Consider the following 27446-nt stretch of genomic DNA (forward strand, 5'->3'; position numbering starts at 1 on the left):
GAGGAGCCTCCTCCCGGCGGCGGGGGCGGTCCCCACGGCAGCTGCTGGGCGGTCCCCACGGCAGCTGCTCCGCGTCTCCTCTTTCTCCGGGCGGTCCTCGTCGCCGCGGCGTCTGGGGTGAGTTCGTGGGGCCTCCGCTCCGCCGGTGCCCGGGACGCAAGGTTTGACGCGGCCGCCGTGTGGGCACTGCCGGGCGGCAGGGCGGGTCGGTCCCCGGGTTGCGGCTGGGCGCGCGCGGGCCGGGCCTCGGAGGGCCGTCCTGCCTCCTCCCGGGCGGCGGGGCCGGGCAGGGGGCCTGCGGAGGCCGAGCCCGGCGGGGGGCACCAGCTCAAGTGGGGGCACCACTGCGGCGCTCCCTCTGCTGCCGGAGGGATGGCCAGGCGAGGTGCTGCCAGGTAGGAATCCGGGGCTCATCCCCCGAGGCCCCGCGTCACGGTTCCGGGGTCGCCGCCCGCACCTCTGTCCGTGCGGGGAGCATCAGCGTGCAGTTGTCCCTTTCTCCTTGGAGCTCTCTTCCCCAGGGTTTCTGCTGGAAAACCCACCCGCTGATCCCAGCCTGTGGCCAGCAGGGAGGGGCCGGCGAGTGGTGAGGATCGACGGGATGGTAAAGTGTATCAGCTCTCTACGCTTAGTCTGGCTCTGTGTCCATACACTGTCTGTTGATCCAAAGCCCATGAGGATGGGGACTGAGGAAAGGCCTTTGGGTTGGTGGCCTCGGGAGAGCAGTTATCAATAGCGTGGGCGTGTGCCGGGTTGCACGGTGTTCAAGAGTGGGTGAACGATGAAGACGTGGAGGCGGCCGGGGGCACAGCCGTTGGGTGATGAAAGGGAGCAGGAAGAACACAGTCCTTTGAAGGTTGGGAGTGTTGTTTGTTTAATTTCTAAGTTTCTGTTAAAAAGAAAAATAACATTGAGGATGCGAGAAAGTCAAGGAATCTAGGATAGAGATGACTAAGATTCAGGGTCCAGGCTGAGAAAGTGGGCTTAAAAAGAGGGGCGGAGGGCTGTCTTAGGCACCCAGGCTGAACAGGGGGGCTGGAGTGCTGGAATATCACTCTGGTAAAGGAGATAATGCTTAATAGGACCATAGTTTTCCTTTTGGAATTTTATCTTCTAGAGCCGGGTTGGACTTTAAACCCTATGAAAGTGCAAAATTTTCATGTGCCTGTTTGTGTTGTAGGGGTGAAAAACTTTTCTTCTTGCCTCCTTCTAGGTTCTTTGGCTAGACTGATAATTAAATTGGATTAACATACAACAAATTAACAGGAGAAAACCAAATTTAATTTCATGCCAGTGGGATCCTTTAAAAATATGAGGCTCAAAGAAGTAACCAAAGCAGGCAGCCTTTATATCTTTTAGACAAAGAAACACCACGTATGTGAAGAATTGATAAGACAAAGAAGTTTGGGTTTGGGGTAGTAAATTAATGAAAAAATATTAAGGTTTGTTGTACTGAGCTCTCCACCTTGCATTCTTATCTCTGATAAGGATACCTGATCCTGGCGCCCTCCTGGTATAGAAAAGGCACCTTTCACATGGTATATATTTCCGCTTTTAGGGGAAGAAAAAAGGGTAAAGTGTCCTTACACTGGCTGTTAAGTAACTTTAATTCAAAATAATCAGTATGTCAAAGTGGCCTATTTTGGTATGGCATATCTTGCTTCCCTTCAGAGTGCATTTTTAATCTGATTCAAAACGTCTGGTAAAGAGCAGTACTGAACTGTTTGACTACACAATGTTGCAGGGGGCAATAACTCTTAGTATATTTTAGGTGCCACTTGATAGAATAAGCTTTTGGTATCTAGTTTAAACTGAGCTGTTAATAATGTGTGTTTTTTCTGGAAATGCATGCAAGACTTGAGAACTGTTTCTTTGAAGATCTTTAATTCAAAGTGGAAGCATTCAAAGCAAGTCAGTGGTGGTTTTCTTCTTTCTTTTTTTAAAAAAGCCATCGATGAACAATGGTTTCTCAAACCCAAAATATTGATTACCTGGCCCCACCTTGGGCCTTGGAAATAAAGATCTCTTGGGGCTGGAGCCTAGGAATAGGAATTTCAGAAAGAGACCACAGAGTTCTCTGGCATGGGAAGTTATTGACCCCTTCTGAAGTTTTTTAAGATTTGGGTTCATTGAGGCCTCTCTAGAACAGATTTCCTTACCAGTTATGTTAATAAATTGCTACTGCTGCTGCTGCTGCTAAGTCGCTTCAGTTGTGTCCGACTCTGTGCAACCCCATAGATGGCAGCCCACCAGGCTCCCCTGTCCCTGGGATTCTCCAGGCAAGAACGCTGGAGTGGGTTGCCATTTCCTTCTCCAATGCATGAAAGTGAAAGAGAAGTCGCTCAGTCATATCCAACTCTTAGCGACCCCATGAACTGCAGCCTACCAGGCTCCTCCATCCGTGGGATTTTCCAGGCAAGAGTACTGGAGTGGGGTGCCATTGCCTTCTCCGAAATTGCTACTAAACTTAGGTAAATTATAATCCCTGTCTATGTGTTGTCTCTAAATTTTAATATATTTTAAAGGAAAACTATATAGTCATCAAAAAAAAACTTTGTTTCTGATTATAACCCTATTTTTTAAAAAGTAGATTGTGAAGAAATAATATTTCTCTATTATTAAGAGACAGTCAGCAGTGATTCTTTCTGGCTTTTTATATATAAAAGGCATGTATACCACACATACTCATAATGTGGATTGTATTCTACATACATTTTTATGTTCTGTTTTTTTTTTTTCTCTTAGCTATCATGAGTATTTTCCTGTGTAGTTAAATTTTTAAGTGCCATTTTAAGGAAAGCATGTGTGCCATCATATGTAGGTATTGTAATTAATTCAATCAGCTCCCCTGGTGGCTCAGATGGTAAAGAATTAGCCTGCAATGCTGGAGACCCAGGTTTTATCCCTGGGTTGATAAGATTCCCTGGAAAAGGAAATGGCAGCCCACTTTAGTATTCTTGTTTGGAAAATCCCATGGACGGAGGAGCCTGGTAGTCTATAGTCCATGGGGTTGCAGAGTCGGACACAACTGAGCAACTTCACTTTCACTTTCTAGTATTCTTGCCTGGAGAATCCCATGGACAGAGGAGCCTAATGGGCGACAGTCTGTGGGGTCGCAAAGAGTTGGACACTACCGAGCAATCTCTGTGTGTCTGTTGGCCCTATTGTTAGCATTTTGATTCTTTTGAATTTTTGGTGGTTTTATGTAATGTTGGTTTGAGTATCATGGTTTACCTGTCTGATTATTTCTTAGAATAATTTTCTAAATGATAGAGTCGAAAGCTATTCAAATGCATTTTAAACATCTTTTCACATATCTTCTTACTGCTTTGCCTCACCAGAAGGAAAATGGAAAGTTTCTGAAGATCTATTGCATTACAGGTCCAATCTCTTATTTCATCGGTTCTCAAACTTCAATGAGTATAATAATCACCTGGGGGGCTTGTTAAAAATTCATTTTCCTGAGTCCCAGGCCCAGGGGTTCTAATCTATTAGCTCTGGAGCAGGGCCCAGGAATCTGCAATCTTAACATATTTCCCTCTGCATTTGATACAGGCACTCTTGAAATCACACTTTAAAAAATGTTTTTAAAATAAATGGCAAAACAGACTCAGCTTTAGGTCACTTGCCCAGCGCTATTCATGCATCTGGTAACCAGATTTGAATTAGCTTTCGTGGCTTCAAAACCCTTGTTTTTCCATTACCTCAGACCTTCTTCAGCCTCTCATTCATGTGCTTCTAATAATGGCAGAAAGGGAACTTCAGCTGACCCCACTGTAGCATTCTCTGGGATAACTGAGACTGACACACAAATACACAGTGAGCCTCCATTAAAATCCCCCATTGGAAATTCTTCTCTTTCATGCTGCATAACAGACTAAATGAAACAATTTCAGTCCTTTCCCAGTTGAATTTATTTCCTGTTTGCTGACTGTTTCATGCCAACCCCTGTAGAATAGGTGATGCCAGACCATCAGGCCCCTCCTGCCCAGGAGGCAGGGACACCACTCTGGTGTGCTCCGTGGGATCTGGGAGGAAGTGGCAGGCTAAACAGCATCTCCTCCTAGAGTCAGAAAAGAGACTACTGCTTTGGAAAAGTCAGTGGTAGAGGAGCAAAAGGTGGTGGGCATGACTAAAAGAAAATGTCCTTTATTAGAGATAGGGCCTCTACCCTTGGAAAAGCATTGGTGTTAGTAAACCAAAGGGAGCTAGGAGAGGGGTGAGCCTTTTTCAGTTTTAAAAATCTTCCCTAAATAGAATTTTATGCCCAGTTAACTTTCCCCCTTCTTTATTGATCTTTATTTTTTTCTCCTTTTATACTGTGTCACATTTATTTTAGTAGTAGTTGGGGATAATTGTGTGTCCTTATGTATTTCAACTACTGTATCCTAGAAAGTCATTCATTATTTACCAAGTTTAGTACCTATTATGTGTCAGGTCAGTGTGAGGCACTAGGAATACAAAGAAATAGTGATTCTCCTTGAGAATTAAGTTAACCTTACTGCTGTATGTTGACTTGAATTATACACAGCCTTTGACTTTTTAGCTTTAGTTGTAATTAATTTTAGACTTAGAGAAAAGTTGCAAATACTGTACAGAGAATTCAGTCAACTTCCCCTATATTGGCCCTTTACATAACCACTGTTCAGTTATCAATACTATTAACTATAGACTTTATTTGAATTTCATCAGTTTTCCTGCCAATGAATTTTTTTCTGTTTCCATATGCTGTCAAGGGTCCTGTCTTGCATTTAATTATTTCCCCTTATCTCCTTCAGTCTAAGTAATTCCTCCATTTTGCCTTATTCTTCATTATCTTGACCCTTTTGAAGAGTACCAGTTGTTTTGTAGAATGAAGGTATTTTGTAGAAAAGTGCTGATTAGTTATTTGTTAGAGTGCAATTCATCACTTATTCATGAGGTTGATAGGGCTTATCACTGATGATGTTAACTTTGATCACTAGTTAAGGTGATGTCTGCTAGGTTTCTTCACTGTAAAGTTACTTTTTCCCTTTGTTTGTTTTTTAGTCACTCAATCTTGTCTGACTCTTTGTGACCCCATGGACAGCATGCCAGGCTTCCCTGTCCTTCACTATCCCCTGGAGCTTGTTTGAACTCATGCCCATTGGGTCGGTGATGCCACCCAACCATCTCATCTTCTGTCATCCCCTTCTCCTGCCCCCAGTCTTTCTCAGCATCAGTCTTTTCCAATGAGTTGTCTCTTCCCATCAGGTGGCCAAAGTATTGGAGCTTCAGCATCAGTCCTGCCAGTGAATATTCAGGGTTGATTTCGTTTAGGATTGATTGGTTTGATCTCCTTGCAGCCCAAGGTACTTTTAAGAATCTTCTCTAGCATCACAGTTCGAAAGCATCAGTTCTTTGGTGTTCAGCCTTGTTTATGGTCCAACTCTCACATCTGTCAATGACTACTGGAAAAACCACAGCTTTGACTATATTATTAGAGCGGAGATACTTTGAGACTACGTAAACTCTGTTTATCCTCAAATTTTTACCTACTAATTTTAGCACCAATTGGAGGATTTTGTCTGCCACAATTATTTACAGTGATGTTTGCCTAACGGTGATTCCCACCCCCCCATTTCCTGCTTTTTCATTAATTGAAAGTTTATTGTAAGAAAGAGCTGCCTTTTCCCGTTTATTTATTTGATCATTTATATCAGTATGGACTAATGGATATTCATTTTATTCTATGGGTTAAAATACAATGATATCATTGTTTTCTTGCTCAGATGCTTCCAGTTTTGGCCATTAGGAGCTCAGTCTGAGTTTAAATGACCTGTACATATAAATGGCTGTTATTAGAGTCTTTTCCAATGAGTCAACTCTTCACATGAGATGGCCAAAGTACTGGAGTTTCAGCTTCAGCATTATTCCCTCAAAAGAAGTCCCAGGGCTGATCTCCTTTAGAATGGACTGGTTGGATCTAAGGTCTGTCTAGTCAGACCATAGATGGACCTTTGTTGGCAAAGTAATGTCTCTGTTTTTCAATATGCTAAATATGGTAAAGGAGCTTTAATTTCAAGGAAAGTAGGACAATATGTGTGCAAATAGTCTGCTCTGAGGAACTCCGCAGGAGTAAAAGGAGTAATGAAATATTGGCCTTTCCATTGGTGCTATCCCAGAGAAGCTCAAAGGAGTAGGACCATGTGCCTGGTGCCACATTTTGCGCACTCTAGACATCCTGTGTGTGCAGGATTACCAGATGGATTTAGAGACACTGGAATGCTGATTTTAGTGTTCTTGGCTGCTGAATGAAAACCACACCCCTCTCCCTGGGTGCATAAGTGCTTAGTGAGTACTTATGGAGTGACACTTGGTGTCTTCCCCTGGTCTCCCATGGTGCTATAAAAATGTGTGCATGTAGAGATTCTCTAAGAATGATAATGATACTTAGCATTTATGCTTATTTGCCCTTTGTTATAGCTTGTCTTCTGTGCTAGATTTTTTTTTTTAATGGAAAATTCCAAGCCTTCAAAAAAGTAGGGTGAAAAAGAAAATGAAACTCTCAGGTACCTGTCACCTTACTCAATACTTTTCAATATTTTGCCAGTCTTATTTAATCTGTTTCCCCATTTTCAGGGTTGGGGTGGCATATTTGAAAATGAATTGCAGACATTAAAATTTAAGGAAGGGTTGGAAATAAGCTCTGAGTACAAGGACTATATCTTAATTCCTTTGGTGCCTAGCACTGTGCCTGAAAATAGCAGGTGCTCAGAAAAGACTGGTTAAATTGAGAGGAGAAAGAGCAAAATTATGAGAACATCGTCATTTTGAGCTAACTCTAGGGCAGACCTAAGAAGGAAAAGGGTGGTGAGACTTGCCCTAAAATAACTTCTTTCACATTACCTGAATTTGTTCTCTGTAACTATGATCCTCCTGTCACTTTAAGATAGTCTTAATTAAAAGAGAAAACTCATTTTAGGGAGAGTTCAGGGACTCTCCTTTATTTAAATATTTTTACAGGTAACTCCAATCTGATGACATTTCCCCAAACACCAACCAGGAATGACTTGCCCTAAAAAGAGCTTTCTTTAAAAAAACGATTTTTTAAAAAAAAATTATAAAAGTAGAATATACTCATTGAAAGAAAATAGGAAATAACAGAGAAATAGAAAATGAAATGATTCAACATGGATTTCAATATGTAATTCCAGAGATAACATTATCTTGGTTAGCATTCTGATAAAATTTGAGTGTGAATCACATTGGTAATCAGAGTCAATAACTATTTATTTGTCTGTGAGAATGTGCTAGTATGCATCATCTCATTAAATTCTTACAGCAGTGTTGTAAGATAAGTTAATTTTTCATTATTGTTTTGTAGCTGAGGAAATGGAAATGTGTTAAGAGTATTTGCCTTCGATCACTTAGCTGATAAGCAGTCTGGGCAGATCTCTGCTGAAACACTGTACCTCTATAAGCATAGCAGCTCTTAGAAAAACAATGTTCCCTAGACTGAAGTGACTTAGCAGCAGCAGCAGCAGCAGTAAGTTTTCCAAGATTGAGATTTTATCAAAAACGATTGCCAGTCCTAGCATTCAAGCCTCCTGCAGTTAAGTCTGTGACACAGTCTGGCTCCAGGAACCTGCAGGCTTACTGTTACCTGGAGGGAAGGAAACAGACCTCCAGGAAACCATATCAAAGACAGTCCCAAAGAAAGGGACAGGAGGAGAGAGGTAGAAAGCTGCATATTTCAAGGGTTTGAGCTGGGCACACCCAGGTACCAAGAGCAGGAAAGAGATAGCAACATCCATGTGAAGGGTGTGGCAGAAGCCCAGGCTTTGGAGCTGAACGCTGGGCTCACACCCCAGCTCCGCCGCTTACTGTTAATAGTTGTGTGGTCTCTGGCAAGTTCCATAATCTCTAAACTTTTGTTTTCTCGTCTATAAAATGAGGAGACTAATAATTCTAAACTCACAAAGTTGAGAAGTAAGTTAATAAAAGTGATTGAACTAGTACATGGCACAGAATAAATGCACAAGTGAATCACTCCTCTTTTTAACGATCCATCTTCTAATGAGTTATTACTGCCTTCAGCATTTACTTGTGATACCTTCATAAGACCCTAAGCACAGGCCATACTGTTTAATTGCTTCCTGGGTCAGATCTTCTCTTTGGTGGTTTGATCCAGGAACCTAACCTCCATTTATAACATTGGAATGCTTCCTAGGTTTCCCTCAAACTCATCTAGGCTAAATTTTGGGATACTAACCTTTAGTAAGTATGAGGCTGTCTTGAGAGTTGCTAGGGTTGATTTATTTTTCACAGTAAATTACCACATCCCCACATCTCATTTAAAGAATCAAATTGGTTTTCATTACAAAAAGACAGAAGTGTGTTATACTTTTCCAAAAATGAAAGAAAAAAGGAAAAAAAAAACACCCTTGGCTAATCCCATATTTCTAATAGAATCATTGCTAGCTTTTGGTTCTATTTCTTCCTAGAGTTTTCTTATTTCTATCATTTTAGTGGTAATCATATGCACAGATAGACTTTATTTTCTATTTTTCTTTTTATTACTTAGGATTTAATCATACATGTTTTTATGTTATTTTGGCAGCGAATATAGTTTCGTCTCTATTCTCTCCATTTAATTGAGGGTATGTTTGCTGTGGAGATTATCAGCATCCTGGCTTTAGCATTTTCCACACTCTTATGATGACACATTTAGAATTTGAGAAGAGACGTGGTTTTGGTGATGCAGAGAAGATGTGGGGCCTTGCCAAGTAGCTTTCATCACCTTAGTGTAGTTACCATGGTCCAGGGAGGGCCCTCAACTATGTGGCCTCAGAAACTGCATTTTAGTTAGTTACTAAGAGCATAGCCATCTCTCATGCTATCCTAGTACATGGAATTGAAGTATGAAATGAGGATGGCAATTTCATTCCTGACAGAAATGCAGCACAGCAGAGTGGTGATCCTGGCAGCCCAGTGGTCAGCCTGTGGGTCATCCCTAGTCTATAGTCATTACTGTAAATAATATAACACAGCAGTGACAGTCACCGCTTGGAGGGTGCTTCAGGTGGCACTAGTGGTGCAGAGCCCGCCTGCCAGTGCAGGAGATGTGAGAGATGCGGGCATGATCCCCGAGTTGGGAAGACCCCCTGGAGGAGGGCGTCCTACCCACTCCAGTATTCTTGCCGGGAGAATCCAGTGAACGGAGGAGCCTAGCGGACTGCAGTCCGTGGGGTCGCAAAGAGTTGGATGCGACTGAAGCGACCGCACATGTATGCATGCACTGTGTGTCAGGAGGTGGGCTAACACTTTTTGCATTAATGTGTTAGGTCATCCAGTCCCTCAATAACCTCTCTAGGAAGGTACAGTTTTTATCCCCATTTTACAGGTAAGGAGACCAAGGCCCAGTGAAGTGATGGGTGTGAGGTTTCATACTTTCTGTCTAAACCTAAACCCCAGATATGAAACACTGTGCTGTAGTCTGTTATTCTTGCAGATTCTTACGTCCTGTGTTGGCATCCTTTTGTGTCCTCTGCCCTCTTCCCCACCTGTTGGGGTGTGCCCTGTGCCTTATTGTGGCTTTAACATTTATAACTGAAAAACCTTTGAACTTGGGGCTGTGCCAGCTCAGAACTGAGGAGGCAATGATCGGCTCTCCTTTACCTTCTCCACCTGTGTGACGTCTGGAGTGACTGACAGCTGGAACCTTCTATCTCCAAAATCTCTGTTTTTCTGATCTTTAAGCTCTCACTGGAGAACTCCCATTACTGTTATAGTCAAGATTGGTTGGGGACAGGTTTTCAGTGTGTGCTAGTGAGTATTATCTCAGGTTAGGATATCCATCTGAAACAGCATGTCTTTGTGATTGCATTTCAGGGATTGTTGGAGCAGAACGCCCAAGCAAAAGCAGGCATCTCACAGTTGTCATCAAGTTTGCAGACTGGAATAGCTGAACTTGAAGCTTCCTGCCTGCATTGGAGGCCGAGAGATACCTATTGCTCTACATAATCAAAGACATGAACTTCAACGTGACTTTCCACCTTTCCTACAAATTCCGATTGCTGTTGCTATTTACCTTATGCCTGACAGTGGTTGGGTGGGCCACCAGTAACTACTTTGTGGGTGCTATTCAAGAGATTCCTAAAGCAAAGGATCTCGTTGCTAGTTTGAGCAAGGGTGTCGTTTTAGGGAAGAAAGGAACTGTGACGGATGAAGCATTTGTGGAAAAGGCAAGACTTGACAATTGCCCTTCTGTGTCTCCACACCTCAGTAAGTATTTGTTTTTTGTTTTTTAAAAGTAGTACATACACTTTTTATTTAAATACAACAAATGTACAGAAAAGTACAAAAAGCAGAAGTGTACATTCAAGATTCACAAAATTAACATACCTGTGGAACCAGGGCAAAAATTAAGATGGAGTCTTCCCAGAACCCCAGAAGCTCCCATACTTCTTTCTGTCACTACCCTTACTCCAAGTTTATAACACCAGCCTTTAGGTTTTTCCTGGTTTTGAAACTGTAGGTAATTGGAAACACAGTATGTACTCCATAGAGTACATACGCTATGTACTCTTTTATGTCTGGCTTCTGTTGCTCAATGTTATGTTTGTGAGCTGTATTCATATTGTGGACATATTATATTTATTATATGAATATCCCTGGTTTGATCATCCAGCCACAGAAGTCTCAGCAAGCATGTCAGTAGGCACGTGTGATGAGCTGGGGGTCAGTTGCCCTAGGCTCCATGTGTTTCTTATCCTCCCGGATCAGCAGGCTAACCTGGACATATTCTCCTGGCATCCCCAGAAGACGGGTGGAGAAATGCCAGCACATCCAAGCTTCCACTCATGGCACATCTGTTAGCATCCCCTTGGCCCTAAGTATGGAGTCAAGGGACAGCATGGTACTTTTTCCGTGTTGTCTTAGTTTATTTCTTAAATATGTTGTATGTGTTGATTCTCCTCTAATGCCTTGCCTTTCACTTTAAATGAACAGTACGTTGGTCTTAGGAAGCACATTAATTAGGAAAAACTCCACAGCAACATTCTGTCTAACCCACAGAGGTTCTATCAGACCTCTCTAGAACACTGAAGGCCTTGTAGTTCTCCAGATAGTCGTAGGAGTGTCTTCCCAGAAGGCCTTTCCTCAACCCATTGGGTCTGGCAGATCTGTGTTCAGTCATCAGATGTGTGGTTTAGGTCACTTCTGTCCCGGAAAGCTTTCTGGGGCTGTTGCAGAGTTAATCCCAGGCTCCCTGTGTGCTTGCCGTGGTTCCTGTTGTGTTGCCAGTGTACTGCCTCATGTTTGACTTTCTTTCCCAGGAGACTGTGCAGGCAGGATGAAGGCAGGCTGATCCTTTCTAGCTCTGTGAAGTTCAGAGCTCCCTGCTGGTTTTCCAGAGGTGGCTCTCTGCATTCACCCACTTAGCACTCCGGGGGCCAGTCTCGGGACTCTTCAGACGCTTCTTGCACTTAGTTACACAAAACCAGTAGACCCTTTTCTTGAGTGACTCGCAGACTCATACTGTGCTCATACTGGCATGCTGCTTCCCTTTACACAGTCATGGAAAAGCCAAAACATTTTTCCTGATTGTTTGAGGGAAATCATTCTGCTTACAAATTACACACGTTGAGATGGGAAAATGAGTTGTTGAAACACAGATCTGACTGCATCATGCCCCTTGTTCAAAATCCTCTCAACATACTTAAGCAACAAATACATTCATGGAAACAGATGGGCAGTGACATAATGCTGTGTATGGATCCAGAGGGTGAGGCAGTAGTAGTGACTCAGGATAGACCATGAGTGATCCAGGGAGGGACAGAACTTGAGAGAAGATCATGGGGGCACTAAGGGAGAATGCTAGAGCAAGTGGAACCAGGTACTCAAGATTAGGCGCATTGAAAGCTGTGACCATGAGAGAGAGAGCAGGGGGACTGGTTTTCTTTGAACCTGTTGCTTGGTGTTCTCTCAGGGGCCAGGAACTGAGACGGTCCAGTTAGCCCAGATGATGGGACTTATGAACAGGCCACGTAGGAAAACATCGCAGCGGCCATCCATCCCGTCGTCTCCCAGCAGCTTTGGCTGCTTGCTTTTCCTTATAACTGCTTTTCTTACTGTTAGTTTTTAGGGCGTTACTGCCTGCTGACCCTGTCTCATGCGCAGACCCTTCTGAAAAGGGTCTTGCAGGTCAGTTATTTTCTCTAGGTGGCTGCAAGCAGTCACCTGCTCTTGCTGCTATTGTTGTTTGGCCATATCACAGACACTAGAGCCTGGTTAAAGCAGCCACGGCCCGCGTAGAGGATGGTCACACGGAGCGAGGCACAGTGAGACACACAGGAGAAGCGGGCGACTGCTTTGCTCAGAAGAGGATAGTGCAGTTGCAAGCATCTTGAGATTTTATAGCCTGACCAGGATTAAAATGTGTGGCTTTGTTCCCTAACCAGAGCTCTGCCTCCTCCCTTACCAGTTGGTATTTCCTCTTCATTCAGAGCTGAGGGGAGGGTCAGTGGCTTCAGCTGTATCTTTAAAGCTTTGTGTGAGATTGGTTACCCTGAACGGTCTTGGGTTTCATCCAGGCAGGCTGTGTCCAGACTTGCTGAGCAAATGCCCCATTGGGGATATCTGCCTTGTGAAACGATGGGAGGGTTCTTAAGGTGTTGCCCATACCTGTTATTGTTGAGTTAGGGAGGGAGGCTAGTTTCTGTTTCCTTTCACTGTTTTACCTACAGGGAGTTAGGATAGCTCTCAAGAGCTTAGGGAAGGACTTTAGGGAAAAGGGTCTTGTCCATGAGCTTGATTCCATGGAATGCTTTTAATTAAAAAAAAATTATTTTTGGCTGTTCTGTGTCTTTGTTGCTGTGTGCAGGCTTTCTCTAGTTGCAGCAAGCGGGGACCTACTCTCCAGTTGCAGTGTGAGGGCGTCTCATTGTGATGGCTTCTCTCGTTGCAGAGCATGGGCTGTAGGTGCACGGGCTTCAGTAGTTGTAGCCTATGGGCTTAGTTGCCTCTGTGGAATCTTCCTAATCTAGTTATCGAACCCCTGCATTGGCAAGTGGACTCTTAACCACCAGACCACCAGGGAAGTCCTGGAATGCCCTTGATTTTTAGAAGACTTCGACCTCCTTTGGAATTTTTTTTAATGACAACCAAAAAGTTGGATTTATTTATTCATTCATGTATTCATTCATTCCACGGGTGAGGCTTCCTGTTATTCTTATTTTCCCCCTTTGGAATTTTGAGAAGGAAAAGAGATTAGAGCAAATTTGAAGTTATTTAGTCTGCCCCTGATCTCTGCTCTTCACCAGGGTCATCAGGACAGAGTGTATTTCCTAGTGCGGATGAATCATAGAACCAGAACTGGTTACTCTGCCACAGGGGACTACTTTTGTATGTCATTTGCTTTTTTTTTTGCAGCCAATAACCTGAGTCATAGATTCTGTGGTTCTGCGGTTATATTTCGTGACCAAAGAGGGCTTTACAATAGTGCTCATGGTATGCCAGGCAGTGTTCAAAATGTGTGGCATGTACTAGCTCCTGCAAGCCCATCAACACATGATAAGCTTGCCCCTGTTAGTTCCTGTGTCCTGTGTTTATTGTAGAAGGCCAGACCAAGCTTGTGTTCAAGCCAGATCTCACTCTGGAGGAAGTCCAGGCAAAGAACCCCAAGGTGCACAGAGGACGGTATCGCCCTGAGGAGTGCAGGGCTTTGCAGCGGGTTGCCATCCTCATCCCTCACCGGCACAGGGAGAAGCACCTGCTGTACCTCCTGGAGCACCTTCACCCCTTCTTGCAGAGGCAGCAGCTGGACTACGGCATCTACGTCATCCACCAGGTGAGTCTGCGGGAGTGGACAAGGCCTCTGCCCTCCAGACTCCCCTCTCTTTGTGGCTCTTTGTCTGTCTTGGGTAAAAGAGCATCTACCCATCATCAAAGGTGAGGTCTCTTAACTTGCTTGTCCTTGAAAGGAGTAAAGGAGTTTCTTGTCCCAGAGTTTGGAATAATGGGATAAGTGCTGGGAAATTTTACTGGCTCTTTAGTGAACCTCTGGAGGAAGCCTGTTTTCTTTTGTGAGCTCTTGCGTGTTAGCCAATGACTGCCCTGAGATATTCCCCTGGTCTTGACCTTACATTGCCTTCTGCGTTTTCTCTGCATTACATGGTGAGATGTTGGAACCGTGCTTTATTATTGAGCTTGGCTCTTTGATGGGGATCTAGACAGAGGAGTCGACTGCTGTGTGCTAATCACCATAGAATTCTATAACTTTCTCTACCTTTCTGCCTTTAACTTTGCCACTATCTATTACATAAAGCGTTATGTTTAGTTTTCACTTTTTTTTGATTCAGTTTTGTGACTTCTAGAAGCATGAGTTAGTAGGAACACAGTAAGTATAAGTGTAGGCTGCTTTTGAAGAGTTTTGCTCTAAATGAAGCAGGTGATTTACGATGCCTCTATTTGGTTTTAACATATATTGAAAGAAAAATAAGACATCAACTTAAATATCTTTTTATGGCTATCTTTTCAAAATTATCCTGGGCCATCCAAATAATTCCCTCTCAAATCCTTACAAATGTTATGAAGGCAAGTGCTCAGTTGTGTCTGACTCTTTGTGACCCCACGGACTGTAGCCCACCAGGCTCCTCTGTCCCTGGAATTTTCCAAGTAAGAATACTGGAGTGGGTTGCCATTTCTTCTTCCATTGAATACAAGGAAAATAATTAACTACATGCCTAATATCAGTTATACCTGGTAACATTTGTCTTAGGAAAACCTTTGATAGATCAGAAGATGTTATTCTGCAGTATATACATTGTAATAAACTGGGGCTTTTAGAAATTGATGTGCACACACACACACACACACATATATATATATATATATATATATATATATAATGCCCATTTTGTGAGGATTTGAAAAAAATTAACTGTTACACTGGTTTGTCATTATTTTTGTTTTTAACACTGTTAGTCATTCAGAGTTCTTACTCAAGACAGCAGCGCCCAGCATATAATATTTTTATGAGTCAAAAAATGTCTGCTTTATGTTATTCTTTTCAGGGTGAGTTTTGAGAATTGCCTGTACTTTTGTTATGATAAACTGTTTACTGAACTGGAGTCTGTTCTTAAGGAATTTGATTCAGATAGCCATGAAAAAATTACTAGTGTAAAATTTTTTTAATACTATAGCTTTGATTGTGTTACTGGTTGATTTATGTTCTTTTCTTACTTGGTAATGAATCCCCTCTGTCAGGCCACTGCAAGGATTAGCATCTGCCATTAGCTGTTAAAACAGGATTCTTTCTCAATGATTCCATGAGACTTTTAAGTAGCTTAGGAATATTAGCAGTAAACCTCTCTATTTATAGATCAAGAGTTCTTTTCCTTTATTTTTGTGGACCTCACCGTGCGGCATGTGGGATCTTAATTCCCTAACCAGGGATTGAGCCCAACTGCCCTGCAGTGGAAGCTCAGAGTTTTAACCATCAGATCAGCAGAGAAGTCCCTAGGTTAAGATTTTTTGATCCTTTCTGGCCAGCTATATTTTGGGGGAGCTTAGTGTAGATCTGTTACATGGGGTATGATTGGGATTAGCTGAGAGTTGAACAGTGAAGCAGTGATACTACTTGTCATGACTAGTATATAAGAAAGGTTTTTTAGTTTTACATGGAATAAATAAAGGTATGTTTAAAGGCTTTTTGAGTTTCTTTATTAGTAAAAACTTAAAAAAACTATGTTTTTAAAAATAATTGTTACAAAACACACATAAAATATACCATCTTAACCATTTTTATTGTACGGTTCAGTAGTGTTAAGTATATTCATATTATTGTGCAACTGATCTCGACGAATCTTTTTTCCTGCAAAACTGAAACTCTAGACCCATTAAACAACAGTCGTTCATTTTAAGGTGCGTCTAGTTACGGAATCTAAGTATGTATGAAGCATAAAGAAAAACACAAAGGGTCTGTTATTGTTAATTCAGTCTACTGTGTCGGATTTTCATGTCATGTGTATATTCTTGTGTGTTAGAAACCAGTACCCACCCCTGCAAGTGAAATGAAGAGACACAGTGTAAAATCTTGTCTTAGGAGCCTTTCAAGTTGTGATTTCCATATCTACAGGCTGGAAGTAAGAAGTTTAATCGCGCCAAACTCCTGAATGTGGGCTATCTGGAAGCTCTCAAGGATGAAATTTGGGACTGTTTCATATTCCACGATGTGGACCTGGTGCCTGAGAATGATTTGAACCTTTACAGGTGTGAGGATCAGCCCAGGCATCTGGTGGTTGGCAGGAACAGCACGGGGTACAGGTAAGGTGGCTCTGCTCACGGCTGGCTGGGGTCAGGATGCCTGGCCTGTTGTCATCAAGGCTGTGGAGACATAGTGTCTGGGAGTGTCTGCAGAAAATGAGAAATAGGAAGAATGGTCCATGACCGCTCCTTCAAAGTTTAAAACAGGAATTAGAGAAATTAGATTTTTTTTCTTATTAGGAAAAAGTCCTACAAACGCCTTGGCAGAAGATCACAAAGATCAAGAGGGAGAGAGCAGGAGAGGGAGAATAATCTGAACGTTGCACATGGTGGCCAGACTTGCCTGCAGGGCCCGCCTGCGGAAACGTCGCTAAGTGCTCCACACTGAGTAGGGCTACGGTAGCTTGTCCATCTGTCCCTGACTTCTGTCTCTAGGAGGCAAAGAGAGGGAGCCTCCAGGTCAGCTTTTAGGCCTCTTTTGTGAGACTGTGATGTCTCTTTCCAGACTGTGGCATCTTATAGAGTCCAGGGGGAGCCTGCGAGGGGCGTGTCCATCGAGTGGTCTGCCTGGCTCCCGGGACACCCAGGACAAGTCCCTTTCTCTTAAAACCACTGTGGGAAGAGCTAGGCACCATCATTTCTGCTTCCATTCCCCACCCCACCCCTTCCCTCAGGAGAGGCATAGGTGCTTTTCAGTCCTAGTTTATTAATAAGTTCCTCTTGAAAACAACCGAGAGGAAATAGTGAGCAGGGAGCTTTTCCAAAAGCGAAGCTGCATGTTCACTCATATGTGTGCACACTTACCTGTCAGCCTTCCCCAAGCCCTTCCTGTCAAATGTGCTCATATATGGGGTGCTTACTATGCTGGGGCCAGGAGGCCAATCTGAAGAAGGGAGAGTGCCTGCCCTCACAGTGCTTCCTGGTGTGTGTGGGGAGACGGGCATCTAGAGTGGAGCTGTGTCAGCTTTGCACTTCTCTTGTGCAAATTCAAGTAGGAGCGCTTGTTAATGAGGGGGAGAGTACGGGAGTGGTGAGGCAGAGGAAGAGAGAGCTGTAAAATGATAACGGAAGTTCCACCAGGGTCTACTCCAGGAAGTGAGCACAATCTGCTGACACCTCCCTTGGTCTTGGTCTCCATGTTGTTCTTAGGATGTAGGTTTCTCACTTTGGACTGTTTTAAGAGTTTTCCAGAAGTAACACTGGCTGCAGGGAATTTTTGCCTCAGGTAAGACTGTACAGACAGAGGATGAGATAGGTGGATGGCATCACTGACTTGATGGACATGAGTTTGAGTAAGCTCTGGAAGTTGGTGATGGATAGGGAAGCCTGGCATGCTGCAGTCCATGGAGTCTCAAAGAGTGGGACACGATTGGGTAACTGAACTGATAGAGTGTAAATCCAGTCCCTATGTAAAGTGTGGGATATAAACAAATACCTAGAATAAACTACAGTGGGTGAGAGCACACTGTCTTTAAGAAACACCTAGTCCATGAGGTCGCTAAGGGTCAGACACAACTGAGCGACTTCACTTTCACTTTTCACTTTCATGCATTGGAGAAGGAAATGGCAACCCACTCCAGTGTTCTTGCCTGGAGAATCCCAGGGACGGGGGAGCCTGGTGGGCTGCTGTCTATGGGGTCGCACAGAGTCGGACACGACTGAAGCAACTTAGCAGCAGCAGCAGCAGCAGGGAAGAGTTTAAAGCTGTTGCTTAGGAAACATGGCACCTTTATCTTGTGGAATCAATGGGAGCTTCCCAGCAGAGCTCCAGGACATGGAAGCAAGAGAGAATGTGGCACAGGTTTGGAGGAAAGGCAGGTGGCTTGTTAGTGCTGGAGAATGAATGTCTGGGATGGTGGAAAGGAGGAGAGGCTAGAGATGAGAGTGGGTAGGGCCAGGTTAGGCAGGCCTTATTCAGGCTGGTAAGGCGTTTGGAGTTCCTGTGGAAGGTATCAGAGTGCTGCTGACACGTGGTTAGAACCGGAGAATGACAGAATTCAGCTGGCTTTTGGTGTGCGGGATGGATCCAGAGGATGATAGGAGAAAGCTCAGTTCAGCTGGCCTTTGGTGTGCGGGATGGAGCCAGAGGATGATAGGAGAAAGCTCAGTTCAGCTGGCCTTTGGTGTGTGGGTTGGAGCCAGGCAGGAGGGGAGAAGATGAGGGCAGAGGCCCACTCCTGCCTTCAGGCTCCAGAGACAGTGGGGCAAGAGGGCACGGGAAGGTCTGGAAGAGAATCCCAGGATTTTTTCTTTCGAGAAACTTGATCATTTTCTGGAGGTTTTGGTGTCTGGTCTCTGAGCCACCTCTGCACTGAAGAAAGCAGTATATCATATCTGGGTACCTTGGTATTTTCAGAAGCATGGCAATTATCTGCTCACTTACTGGTAGTAAGATGTCACTCTCTACAGTACAGAATACTGTACTTCAGACCCTTGACATGGATGATAACTTCCCGTTGCCCAGTCTTTCTAAACACTGTGGTGAGAAATTATAGTCACACAGGATTGTTCTTTTGTTTGTTTTTTGGAGTATGGATACACTGGATTGTTTCAAGGACAGCCCTTTTGTTAGGATTCTAGATTTTATCTCCGCTTTAAGCTGGACCATAAGAAAATGAGCTCTTGGGCTCTCCTGCTTGGAACCGATCTGGAGTATAACTTTGGTATGATGATCATGGGTTTTATCAGATGCCACGTAGTCTAAAAACAGCCCCTTAGGAATCTTGCTGTTTTAACTCACTATGGTAATTGGCCAAATGTTTCTTTTATAACTAGATATCTGGCAGTCTTTGTCTTCCTTGAATAACGGACAGTTTTTCTAATGTAAATCATTTAGTTGAATGTGTTTCCTCTTTTGATCTGGATGCAAGAAGCTGGGAGCCAAATCTATGACATTCTTGTAGAAGCTGAAAGAGTCTTATTTGCAGATCAGAGTTCTAATGTATTTCCTGTGCTAATCTTCCGATTTAAGTTTTCCTCTGGTCCTGGTTTGTCATTTATATTTTCCAGTTTTGGTGTGTGTGTCATGTACATGGCCTCATCTCCTGTGGTCCAGGGAGGCTTGCATAGGTAATACAGGAGTTGTCTTCATCCCTCTTATTTCTTGCCTTTCCTCCTTTGGGCAGAATCTCTCTAGTTGCTGACAGGTGCCTTCAGTTGCAGGCAGCTAAGTGTCTGCCCCCTGCTGGTAACTGTGTGTCCCTGCACCACAGAGCTTAAATCAGCACAATATTGTCACAACTGCCCGTTGAGTACAAAGAGAAGTGCAAGAAATGTTTTCACTTTACACACATGCAGAGGGGAGAAGTTAAGTAACTCATCTCAGCTATCTCAGTGTCTGTGAAGATAGAAATAAATCTTGTTTCTCCCCGTGATTGTGTCAGTGATAAAGATCTCTTCTAGGCCATGGGACATTTTGTTGCCAAGAATTCCTTTGATACCTTCCTGCTTTCCACAAGGACGCTACTGTTATTTTATGACTGCATCTTCCCCACCCTTGGGCCTTTAAAAATGAGTAAAACTGTCTCTGGGCCAATCAAATATTTTATGCTTTTCTAGGGAAGAAGAAAAACCAGGAGCAATTAACAGTAAACATGTAGATATTTGGCACCTAAGAGGCAACTGAGAAACTGATAATTCTTGAACCTCTCTTTCCGGCTGGTCTCCTCCTGCAGCTGAGCAGGCCTCTAGGTTCTCCTCAGACAGCCTGTACTTTTCTCCCTCTCTGCTTTTCCTAATGGAGCTTGGGTCGCCAGGTGTCAGTCACTCAGTCGTGTCTGACTCTTTGTGATCCTGTGAACTGTAGCCCACCAGGCTCTTCTGTCCATGGGATTCTTCAGGCAGGAATATGGGAGTGAGTAGCCATTCCCTTCTTCAGCGGATCTTCCCGACCCAGGGATTGAACCCGGTCTCCCGCATTGCAGGCAGATTCTTTACCATCTGACCCACCAGGGAGGCCCCTGACTACCAGGAGTTCCCCCCATTTTTCTACCTCTCTGAATCCTTCCAGGCACACTTGCCCCGATGTTGTCGTCTCCTTCCTCAGAACCCCGAGAACAGTCACCTCTCTTGTTGGACGGTCAACCGTGCGTGAGGCTGGGCCCACGTATTCCAGTGTTGGGCCAGCTGCTTTGCACCCAGTGGATAATAGTTACTTAACAGATGACTCCAGGTCATCAGTGCTGTTCCCTCCTGGTGACCCCTTGTTGGTGCTCTGCAGATGATGCCTGAGCAGTGATTCTATTGAGGGTCCTGATGAAGCTGCTGGTCTTTAGGAGTTTAGGAATCCCTTCCCAGCCAAACAGTGTCCAGTCACAAGGCAACAAATCACTGCAGTCGATGTCTTGGTCAATAACACCTGTCTTCTGAGTACTTTGTTCTTTTTGTTTGTTTTAGGTCAGGGGTATATAAGTAAATCTGTTTCCATTGTGGGTTAAGCAGGGTCCACCCCATCTGTACTCAGTATAGAAACAAACAGCTGAGCTACAAATTAACTTTTGGGACTTCACCTTTAGGTGGCAAGTGTCAACATCAGGGGTCCCTAACCGCTGGGATCTAATCCCTAATGATCTGAGGTGGAGCTGATGTAATAATAATTAGTAATAAAGTGCACAGTAAATGTAATGCACTTGAATCGTCCCCAAACCATCCTCCTCTCACCCCCTGCACTGTCCATGGAAAAGTTGTCTTCCACGAAACTGGTCCCTGGTCCGAAAAGATTGGGGACTGCTGGGCTACGTGGTGACTGATCTTTCCTTTTGGTTTGCCTTCTTATCTGGAAAAGCAGAAATATTTCATTGGTCCTGGAATACTTTGACATTAATTAAAGTAAGAAATTCTCCATATATTCACATTCTCTTATCCGGTAACATCCAAGTTGTTAAGCTGCCTTCATTTGCGTTTCTAAATGGTTACCGTGTTCTCAGGGATGTCTCTATTTCTCAGATTTGCATTAGTCCTAAGTGAGTGGGACGTGCTCTCTGGCCGGTGCCTCTGTCCTTTCCCTTTTCCTTGTTGGTATCCCCATAGCTCCGCCCTCTTTACTCTTCTCTCTTCACTTACTGCATTGTCTTCAGGCAACTTTTGCTACTCTTCTGCCCTCGGGTACCACCTCTTGACAGCTTATTTCCAAAGCTATCTCTGTAACTACTCTTCTGTATTGAACTTGGACCCTGTATTCTTTTTCCCATTGGCAGAAGCCCCACGAGTACCTCAAATTCAGCTTATCCAAACCATAATTTGTCTCCTTCTCAAAACCTAATTATTGGTGTGTATACCCTGTTTTTGTGACAGGCATTATCATCTACCTAGTTCCCCACGCTGGAGCCCTCGGGGTTATTAAGGTATGTTGCGTTCTCCAGGAGACAGGCTCTGAGATGGAGATTTGCTTAAAAGTGGAGGTTTGCATACAAAGTGTGTTTAGGACCTGTCTCAGGACCCACCCGCTCCCTAAAAAAAGTAAAAGTGAAAACCGTTTTGTTGTTGTTCACTCAGGTTGTTGTTGTTGTTCAGTTGCCTGGTCATGCCTGACTCTTTGCAACCCCATGGACTGTAGCACGCCAGGTTACCTGTCCTTTGCAAAATTGAATGCCTAACCTGGACCCAGCCTTAGATTTCTTCTTAACCCACAACTATTTGGCACACAGCTATTTACTGGATTTACACGTGAGATGAAGCCTGTCATCCAGGTCTGTTGTTATAATGTATATGTACAGGTACCTTATGTAGACCTCTGCACACAACCATGAACAACCAAAGGTGGGTGGCACCTTGCTTAGCGAGCCTGTCTGGACAGAGGTTGGAGGGCCAGGGGTGTGGGGAGGTGGCTCTGAAGCAGGAGTGGATGGGTTAGAGAGCACAGTCTTCAGAGTGTCGCAGGAATACGCCTGCCCTGTGAAGTCTGGAGCAGCTGTAGAAAACAAAAGGACTTTGTGTAACCTTCTTACCTTCTCTCTCCTCTCTTTCAGGTTACGTTACAGTGGATATTTTGGGGGTGTTACTGCCCTAAGTCGAGAGCAATTTTTCAAGGTGAATGGATTCTCTAACAACTACTGGGGATGGGGAGGCGAAGACGATGACCTCAGACTCAGGTGAACAACAGAGACAGGTCCCCTTCACGGGGTCTGCTAGCCGTAGTTGTGTGTGGTTCCTATGGATGCCAGGCCAGCAGGTCATGAGGCTTGAACTTGTGCTAGAAGGGTGGCAGAGGGCGGGGAGGGGGTGAACAGGGTGGCCCAAATTGCTCTTTGCAGTTCAGAGATGACAGAGGGTGCTCCAGCTCCGGCTCATGGGTGTCTGTAGTCCAGGAGTGTCTCTGGACTTGGCAGCAGGTCCCAGTTACTGGGATAGGGTCTCACCAGTGAACGGGAAGCCCCAGACTAGAGTGTCTGTAAAGCTGCAATCCGAGGAAAGTGGCCAGAGGTCTGTTCTAAGCCTCTGCCTTCTCTCAGACCCCAGGTGACACTGGCTGTTCCCAGTGTTGTGTGCAGCAGGGAGTGCCAGTCACACACCCTGGAGCAAGCCAGGAAGCCCTCTCCCGTGCTCTGTGGGAGCAGCTGCTGGCATAACCCGGAGCTGCTGGCATGACCTCAGATTCTCTTGGACTCTTTCCCACTCTGGAGGATTCACAAGGAATATGCCTGGTCTCCTCTCTCAGCCCCTTTTCCTGAACTTGGGTTTCGTCACCAGATAGTTATGGGCATCCCTAACTCCCAGAATTAAGTAATTTTTTTCAAAAGCCTGGGGCCAGTATATTCAGACTTGTATTAACAAGGTCTTTCTCTTAAGAGACCCCCTGCCCCCATCCTCCTATTGTTGCCTCTTAGAAAGAAAACCTCTCAGCTGGGATTCTGAATTAACATGTGTGGCTTCCAGCAATTTTCCATTGCTTCAGCATGAGGAAGCCATGGGTCCAGGTTGGTCTTGTTCCCAAGTCTAGGCTGAGAGTCTCTCCAGTGTTTTTGGCAGGAGGGAACGGATCTCTCTGACCAAAGGCTGCCTAGAAATGTCTGTAGTGATGGGCGGCGTACTTCACGGCCCAGCCCATCAGCAGCCTGTGCGGCCGTGGCCTATGAAGTGGACAGAAGATGCCTGCTAGATTGCAGGGCAGGAATAGCAAGGGCTCAGTTACCATATCCATCACATTCCCCAGCTCCTCTTTACTTCCCAGATGGGATGGTTAGTAGAATTTTACATTGGTGATGGATCGTCACTCTTTTTCCTGTTGCTCTTTGGCTTCAATGTAAAAGGGAGCCCCCAAGTTTGCTTTCAACATCATAGCCTCCAGAGTGGTTCTTGACTAATGCTATGAATAAACCAACTGAACTGAGCATAAAGATTTTGTGGAAATTTCTTTACTACTTATTTACTCACCTGTGCAACAGGCACCACCCTCTTTATGCTTATGGAGTACATTACATTTTGCAAAGGATCTTCCACATGCCTGTCAGATCAACTGTGTGTCCCATTGCTATTTTACAGTTGAGGAAACCCAGGCCTGGAATAATGAACTGACTTCCCCAAGGTTGTAAATAATAAAGTCTAGATTTGAATCTAGGTTTGTGACCTTTAGCAGTTGTACTTTCCCTAAAGAAGAAAACACTAAGTAAATTAGGGATCCTGGGAGACATGGCCTTTTAAAGATGTATTTTCTCAGCTGTTTTTGGAAAACAACAAACTGTGTATTGATACATCTTTGCACCTCATTAGTAAATGTTAAGTGTGATTCTTTTATGGATTTATTGCCTGAAGTTCAACATAAGAAAATTCTTTTTTTAAAATACCAAAAGAATCAAGATATATGTATCAGTTCAGTTCAGTCACTCAGTCGTGTGTGACTCTTTGTGACCCCATGAATAGCAGCACGCCAGGCCTCCCTGTCCATCACCAACTCCTGGAGTTTACCCAAACTCATGTCCATCAAGTCGGTGATGCCATCCAGCCATCTCATCCTCTGTCGTCCCTTTCTCCTCCTGCCCCCAATTCCTCCCAGCATCAGAGCCTTTTCCAGTGAGTCATCTCTTCACATGAGGTGGCCAAAGTACTGGAGTTTCAGCTTTAGCATCAATCCTTCCAATGAACACCCAGGGCTGATCTCCTTTAGAATGGACTGGTTGGATCTCCTTGCAGTCCAAGGGACTCTCAAGAGTCTTCTCCAACACCACAGTTCAAAAGCATCAATTCTTCAGCACTCAGCTTTCTTCACAGTCCAACTCTCATATCCATACATGACCACTGGAAAAACTATAGCCTTGACTAGACGAACCTTTGTTGACAAAGTAATATCTCTGCTTTTGAATATGCTATCTAGGTTGGTCATAGCTTTCTATGGGAACATGTATATACATTTTTGCAAGTGATTTTTTTCTTAAGTACCTAGTGGCAGATAAGTAGAATAGAATTTTTCTTTAAACACCTCTGTTATTTTTCCAGGGTTGAACTTCACAGAATGAAAATAACCCGGCCACTGCCTGAAGTGGGTAAATATACTATGATCTTCCACAAGAGAGACCAAGGCAATGAGGTGAATATAGGACGGTAAGTCCTGGAGTCATGTGCCTGACAGGCTACTTGTTTAGTCTCTTCAGTCCATAGCCCTATGCCAGATTTGATCAGATAAACCAGTTTATTTTGTTCAGAGCTTTTTCTTAAGGTACTTTTTCAAACAGACCCAAAAGCAAAGGGAAGAGTCTATTGAATTCTCATATAGACGTATCCCATACCCAGTTTCAACAGTTATCAATTCATAGCCTCTCTTTTTTCTCTCACTTTCTTTTCCTCACTCACTGGATTCTTTAGAAGCAAATCAGATATCAGCAGTTCATGTGTAAATACTTCAGTATGTATCCTTAAAATAAAAGAAGTATTTAAAAAAAGAATGGCAGTACCATTATCATGCACGTGCATGCTCAGTTGTGTCTGACTCTTTGCGACCCCTGGAGAAGGCAGTGGCACCCCACTCCAGTACTCTTGCCTGGAAAATCCCATGGACGGAGGAGCCTGGTGGGCTGCAGTCCATGGGGTCACTAGGAGTCGGACACGACTGAGCGACTTCACTTTCACTTTTCGCTTTTCATGCATTGGAGGAGGAAATGGCAACCCACTCCAGTGTTCTTGCCCGGAGAATCCCAGGGACGGGGGAGCCTGGTGGGCTGCCATCTATGGGGTCGCAGAGTTGGACATGACTGAAGCGACTTAGCAGCAGCAGCAGCTTTGTGACCCCATGGACTGCAGCCCACCAGGCTCCTGTGTCCTTGGGATTTTCCTGGCAAGATCACTGGACTGGGTTGCCATTTCCTACTCTAGAAGATCTCAATCCAGGGATTGAACCCATGTCTCCTGCTTTGGTAGGCGGATTCTTTACCGCTGTGCCACCTAGGAAGCCATCATTATCATACCTAAAATAAAATCAGCAGTATTTCTTTACTGTTATCACATGTCCAGTTAATGTTCAGATTTCCCTGATTATCTCAGAAATGCTTAAAATTTTTTAAACAGTTGGTTTATTCAGGTCAGGATTCTAGACAAGGTCGGCACATTACGTTTGAATGATCTCTGTGAAATTACTTTTAATTTGTAGGTTCCCCCTTCCTTTTTTTCCCCATTGTAAGTTATTTGAACAAGCCAGGTCATTAGTCTGATGGAATTTTCACATCGTGGAATAAAGGGAAAAAATTGCATTGGTTTATCATTTCAAAATGATGAGTATATGCTACCTACATCCTTCTGAATGTAGTTAATATTCTTTCTGATGCTTGGATTGTCTTTGGCAAACATTATCTTTTCCTAGCTCTTCCTGAATCCTTTGACATAGCTCTAGTTGTTTTGAGAGCTTCTTTCCCTTTTCTCTGGTGAGCTGTTTTAGGTTCATCTTGTGTTTCTGCCCCAGAAATTAACTCTTTCGCCAAGGAATCCTGGCAGATAAACCAGTTCTTTTGGGTGCTATGACTGAGGATTCATAGATTCCCTGAAGCTTATCCAAGGGCCTGTCAGCAGTGGATGACATGTATCATTGTACATTCTTCTGTCCTATAGACCAGGGGCTCACCACTTGCAGGATTGTTCTCCTCATTGGTTCTCAGGGTCTTCCATGGGGTCTTCTGTGGGAACACATGGCTGTTGTTGGTATCTGTAACCTTAGATGAGAAAAATTAACTTCTTTTACAGTAGGAAGCCCAGCAGGTGCAATAATTTAGAGAGATACCTTTGCCAAACTTTATGGCAAGGCAAAAAGCAATGGAAATAGATGTTAAATTCTTATCATTCATGTTTGTTCTTTTTGTGTTTAGGATGAATCTCTTACATCAGGTGTCACGTGTCTGGAGAACAGATGGGTTGAGCAGCTGTGGTTATAAATTACTCTCTGTGAATTACAATCCTTTATATGTCAACATCACAGTGGATTTCTGGTCTGATCCATGACCTGGCGCTTCTGGTGACATTTGGAGGGACTGAATATTTGATTGCAGTAATCTAGAGACTTCGCCTAATAGCACACGTTAAGAACTTGTTGTGGCCGATCTTTGAGCTGATTTTCCCTCTTTGGTATTTTCTTAGCAGAGTTCCTGGTGATGTGGAATGTAAAACAATTGTAGAAGACAGCTTTCTTAGTTGTTTTGATCATGAAGGTTAACTATGGTACTGGAGATAACTTGGGACTAAGTATGAAAGGACCACTCAAAAGATACCATGAAGGCTACTTGAGAACTCTGATTGGAGATTTATTTCTGTTTGAAGTGATACATATTTTCTGGAATGAAAAAGGCCATGGGGAATTAAGATGCTGAATGTCCCAGAGAATCAGAATTCTTCTCGTCCCAGGGGGAAAGGGTTGAAGATGAGTTTCTGTCACTCATTTATCCTGCATGGTCGTCTGTGAAGAGACTGGTCCCACGTGAGAGGAAGGCTGAAGAGGAGGAGAGAAAGGTGAAGAATCAAGATGCCGTGAACTTGGGGCTGACGAGGGGGCAGAAGGACCCCGTCAGGCAGAGGGCGGCTGTGGCTGTGGCCCTGCGTCCAGTGTCCCCTGCCCAGGCACCCCTTCCAGTCCCAGCTCAGCAGAGAACACATTTTATCTACTAGGTTTTAGGGCGTTTTTGTAAAATCATTTTGTACATGTAGCGTATGATGTAGCAGTTTACAAATTGCATATTAACTAAGAATACATTGGAAATACCTCTGTAGTAAAATATGAAGAAGCTTTGGTTGTTCATTCTTGTTTT

General features: G+C 44.0%; 1 protein-coding gene across 2 annotated transcripts; it reads left to right on the forward strand.

Annotated features, from left to right (window-relative positions):
- B4GALT4 (beta-1,4-galactosyltransferase 4) lies at nucleotides 1-27436 on the forward strand. Of its 2 annotated transcripts, none has more exons than XM_040251236.1 (7): nucleotides 1-117; nucleotides 9853-10245; nucleotides 13578-13810; nucleotides 16100-16287; nucleotides 22194-22316; nucleotides 24658-24762; nucleotides 26514-27436. In XM_040251236.1, exons 2-7 carry the CDS (start codon nucleotides 9993-9995, stop codon nucleotides 26644-26646), a joined length of 1035 nt encoding a protein of 344 aa, XP_040107170.1. In that variant the 5' UTR covers nucleotides 1-117; nucleotides 9853-9992; the 3' UTR covers nucleotides 26647-27436. The 2 variants fall into 2 exon arrangements, with proteins under 2 accessions (XP_040107170.1, XP_040107162.1); XM_040251228.1 differs by lacking the exon at nucleotides 1-117 and adding an exon at nucleotides 1838-1911.
- Nucleotides 27437-27446: the final 10 nt, after the last annotated feature.

Source organism: Oryx dammah, unplaced genomic scaffold (assembly GCF_014754425.2).
Source record: "Oryx dammah isolate SB20612 unplaced genomic scaffold, SCBI_Odam_1.1 HiC_scaffold_2, whole genome shotgun sequence".
In the NCBI taxonomy this organism is placed as follows: domain Eukaryota; kingdom Metazoa; phylum Chordata; class Mammalia; order Artiodactyla; family Bovidae; genus Oryx; species Oryx dammah.

Coding starts and splice junctions, on each gene's coding strand:
- B4GALT4 (XM_040251236.1), top strand. CDS start 9,993: ATGAACTTCAACGTGACTTTCCACCTTTCCTACAAATTCCGATTGCTG. Junction 13,811..16,099: donor GCATCTACGTCATCCACCAG/GTGAGTCTGCGG, acceptor CCATATCTACAG/GCTGGAAGTAAGAAGTTTAA. Junction 16,288..22,193: donor AGGAACAGCACGGGGTACAG/GTAAGGTGGCTC, acceptor CCTCTCTTTCAG/GTTACGTTACAGTGGATATT.